General features: G+C 38.9%; 1 protein-coding gene across 7 annotated transcripts in view; it reads right to left on the reverse strand.

Annotated features, from left to right (window-relative positions):
* The window catches only part of LOC112138129 (EKC/KEOPS complex subunit TP53RK), a 50,528-nt gene that overhangs the window by 32,133 nt on the left and 7,582 nt on the right, over nt 1–10,813 (reverse strand). Inside the window, exon 2 of one of the 7 annotated variants that reach the window (XM_024260700.2) lies at nt 8,252–8,847. The exons of the other annotated variants lie outside the window; for them this stretch is intronic. Within the exon in view, the coding sequence (XP_024116468.1) occupies nt 8,360–8,847 (488 nt within the window). The 3' untranslated portion in view covers nt 8,252–8,359. Of the gene's footprint in view, nt 1–8,251; nt 8,848–10,813 lie in introns of those variants that run through there. 7 annotated transcript variants of the gene reach the window in all.

Genomic DNA, 10,813 nt, shown 5'->3' on the forward strand with positions numbered 1-10,813 from the left:
GTGGGCGTCCCTCAACGTGGACGTTTAACTCCGCCCATTAAACGTTTAACTCCGCCCACGTTGAGGCACGCCCCGGTCTGCAGGCTGCTGTCAGGGGTAGTTGGACTAGAGACCTGTCCAGGGTGAACCCCGCCTACAGACACCGGCTGATAAATCAGGCTTTCTCTGAGGTTTTTTATTTCGGTCTTGTTTTTTTTCCTATTTCACATCACCAAAATTAACCAAGTTCTATACAAAAAACTAACTTTTCATTTACTTAATCTCTTTAAAAACTGTTGTGTTGTTCTGTTTAAACTTTTTGAAGTTGGTAACAAGTTTTGCTTTCTATTTTGCCAACCAACCAGATGGTCTATTTTGAGACTAAACTCCAGAAAACTTAAAATCCAGCACGCTTGCTGATGACAATCTACTTTTTTTGGCTGTACAAACTCAGCTTAAGAACTTCAGCAAGAACTTCAGCGGCATTTGGTCTGAAGTTCCAGAAGAGACTTCAATCGTTCTCCTACACTCAGCGCCAAAACTGGTGCTGCCTTCGTCCATCTTGTCAGCCTCATGAAAACCACCATGCTCTTTTGCCTTCTTTTTTAAAGTACTCTGTGTTCTGCTTTCAGACTGGTTGTTGTCAACCAATCTCTTCTGTGTGGTTTTTCTTGGACATAGACGTTGCACGCTCAGCTTAACACAGTTGCATAAATCTACATTGCGATCAGATCGTTGTTTTCATTCTATAACGCTCGACTTTTTTTTCTGCAAAGGTTTGAACTCAGAGTTTAGACAAGAGAAAACAATGTGAAAAAACATCTGTCTGTAAAGAGAGTTTATACTTGTTAAAAGAAATTGTCTGTCCATAAAAATGCTTAGTTTGTGTGTGAAACATCACATGCAAATACGAGCATGCGCATTGGTCAATAACAGGGGTCGGCAGTGTTTATGACATGAAGTGCCAATTTAATATTTTCACCTTGACAACTGTGCCATCACCAACTATAATGTGAACTCTGTTGCCGTTCACCTTTCGGCTTAAATTGTCGATGCCCGGTCCCACTGGCTTTCACGGGCAGATCGCGGCTGGACCACAGAAGAAATGTCATCCCCGAGACTGCAGGTGACTGCCTGTGGTACCAGCGGTACCGCCGTGCATTGGCTGTGGATGATGAAATTCCATGTTCATGCATGGCTGTAGCACGGCCGTTTCCGGCCGGTCTGCATTTGTACAACTGCTTACAGCATCTATTCATCAGCTGAGCGCACGCGTGTCAACCCCGTTTGTGTTACCCATGGGAGGACGCGCTCACTCAATCAAGCAGTGCACTGGCAGGGGAGTAGACTCCGCCGTCTGTATCACTGCCATTCCACAAACATGCATAAAGTTAGCGTGTCTAAGCGCACGTGGCAGATTTTCCAAATTTTTTAAACCCTGATATGGGCGTCAAATCCTGTGGGACCGGGCCTTCAGTGGTCACCACTGTGAATCAGCTTTCACTGATTCACACAGGTAGGGTGGTTTATGCCGGATGCACCTCCTGACACAATCCTGGTACAGAGAGACTAAGTTATGCAGCAGCATGAAGGCTCTTGTCTAAAGACCCTCACTGGATTTTAGGTCATTGCCGCCCTGGAAACTGAATCAGGTCCTACACCAGCCAACTGGGTCATCCAGCCGCTTTCAACTATATTGTGAACTTTAATGCAAAACAGCCCCCCCAAGAAAAAAAAATTCCAGATATCTGAAAAAAAATTAATTCACAAACAGCATGTAAAAAACATGTTTTGATCGAATCAGCTCAAAATTGTGTTTAGTAATAATATTGCACAAAGAAAATAGTTTAAATAGTATTGCAACTATGTTTGTTTGAAACCAAAAGTATTGCATGTGTGCAATGTCATACTACGAGCGTTATGATTGGATACATCAGAACAAAATATCCACAAACTCCACATAGATAGGTCCCAAATCCCCCAGCCTGGATTTGAACCTGGGCCTTCTCGCTGTGAGGCAAGAGTGCTAACCACTGCACCACCGTGCGGCCCGTAACATGTATCGTGGACTATCCCTGAGCGGGGTTTGAACCCATGACTTTCTGACTGTGAGTCAGCAGCTCATACCACTGCGCTATCTAGTGGTGCTTTTATTGTATGTAAAACTAAATGATTTTACTTTTACTTTTTTAAATTAGTTTGCTATTTATAGTGATTTAAATTTTCTGCAACTGGACAGTAATATTCTTTATTTTCACCTCAAGTATATGCAGTGGTGATCAGCTGTAATATTAATTTTAAAACTTGTTCATGTTTCATATTGACATTTGGCAGAACAGAAATTAACTGACTATAATCTGACCTTGTTTGTTATTATTCTACAAACTGAACTAATCAATTTGTATTTATTAAAAGCACTTTTTATGTGTTGGTCTTTGCGCTTTACAATTAAAAATATAAAATACAAAAAAAAAAGGAGAAAAATTAAGACCAACACCCTGCCCTAGGTTGCCGAGCCCTTATCTATAATGATGAAACCAAAGTACAAGTTATAATTCTTTTGCTTATCAACAAATCAATCAATCGGCAGCCTTGGTCTGCCGATCAGATGCATATTCATGCTAGGAGAACAAAACATTTCTTAATGTAAATCCTGAATCATTGTGTATTTTTTTATTTTTTTTAACCACATGAACATTTTTTTTCAAAAGTTTCTTCCCAGATGTCCGACACATTTACCCTTGATGTGGGAAAATTTTTCAATGTCCCTTTTTACAAGTTTCCAGAAATCAGAAACTTCTCCAGGACTTGCTTGTCAATAGCAAAAGCTAAATGGACCCCATACACGGCCAATCAAGCCTCAACCACTGCTGACTGGGCCTTATTCTTCTCCGGTCAGACTTCATCCACTACTGACCGGGCGTCATCTACTACCAGCTGGGCATCATCCACTGCTGACTGAGCCTCTTCAACTACCAACCAGGACTCACCCATTGCTGACAGGGCCTCCTCCACCAGCAGCTGGGCCTCCTTTTGCTACCGGTTGTACCTAATCCTTTACCGGCAAAGCATCATCCACTGCCGACCGGACTGCATCCACTGCCTGCTGTGCCTCATCCACTGCTGGTTGAGCAGCCAGAGAGACATCAACCACAGGCACCAACAGTACAACCATTACTAACTGAGCTACAACCTTCAGGAGATTCGCAGACACCACAACAGTCTAACACCATCAGCTTCTGTAAGTCACAACAAACAATTATGCATAGACATAGAAACACAGTATTGAAAAAACACAGGTCTTTTAAGCTATTCAAGACTCTTAATCAAGCCAGGACAATATGGGATCCGCAATTTAAAAATAAAGGTCTGTTAGGAGGTCATATTAATATACGTAGCTTGGCCCCAAAAAGAGAACAGCTGGAACACCTACTTTTGAATTCCAACATAGACTTCTTGGGACTAAGTGAAACATGGCTAAAACATGGCTCCAGAATAGGGCTGCCACGATTATTCAACTAATCGACGACTAATCGACTATTAAAATAGTTGACAACTATTTTGGTCGTCGAAGCGTCGTTTTTTTGTTTGTTTCTTGTTTTGATCTTAAAGCTACGGTTCGCGCCTTCTATTGCGGGGGTCTTCCATTCTCTTTGTCACACATGCGGAGTGGTGCTAATCCGGTCAGCAGTGACGTCACAGGAAGTTCTCGGTAGTCTCATAACAACACGCTCGCTCAAAAATGTGGGAAGCAAAAGGAAAATAAAAGAGGAAAAAGTGGCAAATGTAATTTCTAAGACAGAACTTGTGTTCCATGAGAGCACTATGGCGATAAATGATCACCTGAAGATGAAGCATGTTGAGACGGAGTTTAATCACGATGAACAGAGAGCTTCGTCTAGCTAAGCTAACATCAGCGCTAACACAGCTAGCTCTGCCGCAGCTGTCATTACTGCGCTGTTTGGAGATGAACCAGAAGATCTGCAGCAGATCCGTGTCTACGGCGCTTCTGTCTGCATAGTGAACGTTTCATAATCTGCACTCTTCTAACCAAACGCCGCGTGGACGGCGCGGATCATGAGTTTACACTGAAAATGAACCGCTCGTCCAAGGCTTCATTCATATTCTGCGCCACGATCACATCGTTAAGTTCGAAGAGCGGATTATGAAACGTTCACCGCGCAGACAGAGAGGCTGTGTGTCGGTACGGATCTGCAGCAGAGTTATGGAACGATTTAAAACTACGAGTCCCAGAAGTGAAGGAACTCACCTAAAAGTCCAGAGCTAAGTTTACAAGTGTAGCATTACATTATCTGCATTAAGCTACAATTAAATGTAACTTAAAGTCACAAAACAACAACAAACAGCAAAACAACCACAACATTAAAGAAGTAACTCAGATTTATGGGTTCTCCCCCAAACTGAACAATATGAAGTATCGGTCTGCGCATGTGCAGTGGATGTAGGTAGTGAAAGAATGAAAGTACTGTTGTACATTCTAACATCTCCTGCTTTTCTCCCTTTTTAAAAATATAATTTTCTCCCTTTTTATTTATTTTCTTTGTTTCTATGGGCATCCTCAGGTTTTATATGTATAGGAATATCTTCAGTTCAAAGATGTTATTAGTGTTTTGCTTTAATAAATGGGCCTCAGTCAGCAAATATTTTGAGTGTGTTTATATCTGCTAATAGCTTTTGAAATACTTTATAAATGTTTTATTGAATATATGTTTTAAAGCTTTAAAAAAGAATTGCAGGGTTTTAAAGAATTTTCTGTTGTTGATTCGGATTTCATTATTTGATTTAAGTCTTGTTTTAATGCCAGAAACAAATGAAGGACAAAACCTGCATGATTCATTAAAAGATTAATAAACTATTGTCTTTATTTTATTTAGAATATAGCTTAAAGACCTCAAGTTTAAAGATAATGATGGTTAAGATGAATGTTTTACATCCAGTCGCCGCACGAACCGATTAGTCGACTAATCGAAAAAAATAGTTGGAGATTAGTCGACTATTGAAATAATCGTTTGTGGCAGCCCTACTCCAGAAGCAGTTGTAACACAACAAGGCTACAATGTATACAGAAAAGATAGACTTGAAGGAAAGGGTGGTGGTGTTTTGTTTTATGTCAAGGATACTATAAAGTGTACTCAAATCATATGGCCTAAAGAAATCACAGTTGAATGTGTTGGGGATAAAATGTCACTCTCAGCAGAAATCTCTTTTACTGTAATATGTCTATATCGTCCACCCTCCGCAAAAGCACATTTTTATGACCAACTCAAATCCCTCTTAAACTATTGTGATTTTAGCAAAGAAGTTATCATGCTGGGAGATTTTAATGTAAATTGGGATAGTAAAAATGATAGGAAACGACTAAAGGAGGTTACAGATCATTTTAGTCTAACACAGATGATTACAGAACCAACTAGAATAACAACAAAACAAAAACTCGTAACTTTTTAACTGGTCTGTCTGATCACAATGCAATCTTTATCTCCAGAAAACCTACAAAAAAACGTTTCAATCACAAGAATAATAACTCAAAACAAATGTTTGTACCGAAGAGTCAGGAGGAAAATCTCCACCTGGCCTTAAATAATTTTGACTGGTCAGAAATTAGTTCATGCAATGACACGGATAAATGTTGCAAACTTTTACACTCCTCAATTAAAAATATTATAAACCCCTTCTTAAGAAAGGGGAATCATAAAAAACGTACCAATTCTTTACCTTGGCTTAGTAGTGAGTGTAAACAATTAATGGTACTTAGAGATAAACTCCTCAAACAATTCATTAAATCTGGTCTCTCCACTGATAGATTACAGTTCACCGCCACCAGAAATAAGGTTGTCCAGGGTCTACGAGTGGCAAAGGCAAATTTTTTTATGACAATGATAGGTGAGGCAAGAGGAAACCCTAAACGCATTTGGGAAAACATCAATAGACTGATTTCTCAACCAAAAAGAGAGAATGCCAACGAACTTGAACTAAAATTTAATAAAGAATTGATATCAGACCCCACTATCCTTGCTGGCAGATTGAATGAATATTTTCTAAACGTAGTACACGAGATCTCACAGACTTTCACAAATAACTATGATCTTCAGCAAAATTCATCTTTTCAATCTCTAACTAATGACCAAAATAGTTGCACCTTACTTGAATCTGTAAACTACCCAAAGTTTGCCATTAAGAATATAACAGAAATAGAAGCCCTGGATATAATCTCCACACTTAAAAGTTCAAAGGCAAAAGATGAATTTGGACTTGATACAAATCTGGTAAAGTGCTATTAAAGTTGTTTTCTAAAACCTATCACCTACCTGGTCAACTTGTCTATCACCCAAGCAGTTGTCCCACAGGAATGGAAAATGGCAAGAATAACTCCCATCTTTAAAGCAGGTGATAAGACAGACCCTGCTAACTATAGACCGATCAGTATTTTACCGATTACATCCAAAATAGCAGAAAAATGGGTGGCTAAATCTATTACTGAACACCTGAACACTAGTGGTCGACCCCTACATCCAATGCAGTTTGGTTTTCGTTCTTACCACTCAACTGAAACAGCAGTTTGTGTTTTTACTGAAAAGGTCAAAAATTATCTAGACAAAAATAATTGTGTTGCTGCTGTATTTATTGATTTTAAGCGGGCTTTTGATACTGTAAACCATAACAAATTGATTGCTAGACTCAATTCATTTCATTTTACAGATCATGCAATTAAATGGATTCACTTATATCTATTAAAAAGGAGACAGTGTGTGCAGGTGGGTGACATCAAGTCACCTTACCTTAACTCACCAGTAGGGGTTCCTCAAGGGTCAATCCTGGGGCCGTTACTGTTTTCTCTTTATGTCAATGATCTACCAGATGTGTGTAAAATGTGGACACTAATATGTATGCAGATGACACTGTAATTTTCACTTTTGGCAAAAGCCCCCATGAAGCAGCTCAACGACTCTCTAATGCTTTGGAAGACCTTCAGAGGTGGTTGACTGACTCTTGCCTTTCCTTGAATATAAAAAAAAAACAGTCTGTATGTTCTTTTCTAAAACATCTTCAAGCCTGTCTTCTGCAAAGATTTACTTGAAAGGAAAAGAATTAGAGCATGTCCAATATTTTAAATACCTTGGTGTGATGCTGGACTTTCTTTTAAAAAGCATGTTAAAAATATTGTAAAAACTGTCAATTTTAATTTGCATAATTTTAAACACATCAGAGCACCGTTGACAGATGAAGCAGCACATGTATATTTACATCCATTGATCTTATCCCACATAAATTATTGTATCACCACGTGGTCATTTGCTGGTACCACTGTCCTTAGACCTCTTGAATCCTGCCACAAAAGAGCTCTGAAGGTCCTGGATAAGAAGCCTCGCTTTTACCATCACTGTCACATTCTCCACAAATACCAACTCCTGAGCTTTGATAATCTTAAGCAGTTTAAGTCAGCCTGTCTTGTTTATAAAGTTCTACATGGTTCAGCCCCCCCACTATTAAATGAATTCATTAAGCAGAAATCACTCAGAGGCTCCTCCAGAATAACTCGGGCTGTTGTTAGAGGTGACTGTGAGGTCTTATTTAGATGAACCTCCTTCTCACAAAATGTATTTTCATTCCAGGGCTCAACCCTCTGGAACAGAATACCAATAATAATAAGAGAAAGTGAAAATTTTGTCATTTTTAAAAAACAGCTGAAACTGTGGCTTTTGGAGTCTCAAATCTGCAATCATAAATGACCAGAAATAGGAAAACTATTACAAAGCAAGCTCCGATTTTAAAAAAATTACATATGTTTAAACCTTTTCTGTATTTTATTTGTTTTATTTTGTATACTGTATTTAACCTGTGTTTTATAATTTTATGTGTAGTGTTTATCTCTTAAATTCTGTTTTATTTATTTTAACATCAACCTGCCAAGGGACTCCAGATGGAAATTAGCCTGAGGCTATAATCTGGCATATTTACATTTGTTTTAATGTTCATCAATATGCACTGTCCCTTTCTAAATAAAGTTTGTTAAGTTTGTTAATGTCATTATACATCCATTAGCCAGTGTGTCCTGCTACATGGAAATGTACAAGGAAGACTCCTGGTTTTGTCTGTAAATAACAGCTTTGTTTCCCTCTGAAGTTGAAGGCTCTTCTTCGCTTTCCTCTCTGCCCCTTTCCTCTAACAAACCTCTACCATCCACGCCAGTAATTCTGATTAATAGAAATCCTGTTATGATCTCAATGAATAGGAATCTTCACAGACAATATTGAAATGCCTCATATCTTTATTGCAAGTGTTTTTTGTGCACAATGACAACTCAGTCTTTGAATAAACCCCCACACTGCTATGGGTCCCATGAAGCTAAAGTTAACCTTCATCCGACCATGGACCTCTTCCTTCCTCTGAACCGAACTTCTTCAAGCTTTTTGATGACTGCTGAGGATTTTTTGGAGGAAGTAGAGTAGCTGTGGAGCAGCTGCTGGAACAGCAGCTCTGTGTTGGGATGGGTGCTGAGGAAAGCCTTCTCCAGAACAAAAAGATCTACCCCTTTATCCTCTGCTAAAGCTGAAATGTAGCTCAGGCCAAAGTCAATGAGTACCAACTCAAAATCTGAGCTTTCAGATCCACGTCTGAGCAGCATGTTGGAAGTGGTCAGGTCTCCGTGGATCACATCTTCATCGTGAATTTTGGCTAAGATCTGACCAATGAGTTTAGCCAGCCACTGCAGCTCCTGGTCCTCCTGAGAAGACGATGGCTGGGTGGATGCGATGAAGTCCCGCACAGTCTGGGAATCAACAATCTCCTCCAGAAAAATGCAGTTGGAACTGTAATCCACAAAGTAGACAACAGGGGTGGAGATGCCTGTGGAGAAGAAACAAGTCTTTGACCATGTGTGGCATTCAGAGGTGCAATGGATCAGTAGCCACAGTTTGGCACGCTCGTGTACCGGGGATCCCTCTGCGCATCAATTCAACAATTGTGTGTTCACAGTAGGTGTATAACAGATCACAAGACTCACGGTTTTAGGGTTACACTTCAGATTGCTTTTCGGATCGGCGAAAAAGGCAAAAACAATTAGAAAAAACCCCCAAAAGATAAAATCCTAAAATGAAGTTCTTGAAAAGTTTCAAAACATATATTTGATAAAATGTATATCAAGTACTTCAAGCATAAATATACATTCACACACATTTATATTACATCAAAATGTTTTCTCATTGAGGCCTATTCATAAAGACAAAATGATGAAACGTGTAGTTTCTGGTTATACTTAAATGTCTTAAGACAAAATCTACAAAAACTGAGAGAAAAGAACGCTTAAAAATTGTTGGAAAATACTAAATCTATCAGGAGTTTCCCTAAAATAGAGCTGTGCGATATGACAAAAAAAAAAAAAAAAATCTCGATTTTTTTCATTCCAAATTCAATTTTCGATTTAAATTGTTTTTTTTTCCCTCCCTGCTTTTATTTTTTTAACAAAGGTTATAAATGACAGAATATTTTTAACAAAAACTAGTTTATTTAAACATGTCTTAGAAATTGTTTCAAACACAAAATGTAACTAAATACAACCTGTAAAAATGTTTGTAGAACAATGCAGCAGGTGTTTCGTGAGCTGCTGCTAGCTTAAGCATCATATAAAGAGATATAAAATAATTAGAGCTGTCTGGCGATTAAAATATTTAATCGCGATTAATCGAATTGTCCATAGTTAACTCGCGATTAATCGCAAATTAATATGTGGCCCTTTTTTTAAGGAAAAAATGTGTGCTTCGTGGAATTTAGCAGTTCTACATTAATTATGAAAACAAGAATGACAAAATTAATAGTTTTCATCAGAAATACTTTATTTTGAAACATTGTATTGAGATAAACTTTCTTAAAGGACTAGTAATGGGGTTGTGGATAATTTTCGGTGTATTTCGCCTTATATTTACCATTTCCAAATGTTTTGGCGTGTTTTGAGCAAGAAATATTGAAATAAAACGGCATTTTTGAGGCCAAATTTGGCAAACCTGTCTCTTCCGGGTCAAAAGCTCCGTTTTGGTCACGTGGTGCGTGTGACGTCAGAGGGGTCAATATAGCAAGATGGCTTCTCCTTTGCGTGACGGAGCTAGCGATAGCGGCGATATTTCCAGGTCCACAATTCTGTCTTCAGACTCAGATTGTGGAAACATTTGTTCTGAAAGTGACGCTGATTCAGAGGCCCTATCCTGGATCCTGGAAGTTTAATTCTAGCTTATCAAAATATGATAATTTCTGTGATTATGTCAAAACTCTCAAATGCTATGCAAAAAGATAAGCCCTATCAATTTGAGCCGGCAGCGCGGAAAGTAAGAGCTCACAATCTGGCAATGACACTGACAGTGACGCTGAAAATGCCGATGAAACCGAAAGCTGTCAGTTTATCAGAGCCATGCTCGAAGCTGGAAGACGTGGAGCATCTCGTGAAGCTTTATTTACAGATCGAAACCTTTTGGCGACTCTAAATCAAATCATCAATGACGCTGACTATCAGGGTCGGTAATGCAGAGTTTCATATGCAAAATAAAGAGCTTAGAGACATGTTTGCAGGACCGTCCGCCACTTTATTATTATTTATTTATTTATTCACTTAATTATTCACTTTATTCACATACCCAGAAGCTCTTTCACCACCTAACTGCATGTCTCTGACGTGCGCAGAAACCAAAGGAGAATGTAAACAGTTCTCCGTACGACCCGTTCTCCACATGAATTGTCCCGTTTCAACACACAACAACAACAGGGGAGGACAACAGTCTGTCACGTTAGCTAAGTACACTGAAAATTCCGAAAACGATTCCTC

Source organism: Oryzias melastigma, unplaced genomic scaffold (genome assembly GCF_002922805.2).
Source record: "Oryzias melastigma strain HK-1 unplaced genomic scaffold, ASM292280v2 sc00204, whole genome shotgun sequence".
Taxonomy (NCBI): domain Eukaryota; kingdom Metazoa; phylum Chordata; class Actinopteri; order Beloniformes; family Adrianichthyidae; genus Oryzias; species Oryzias melastigma.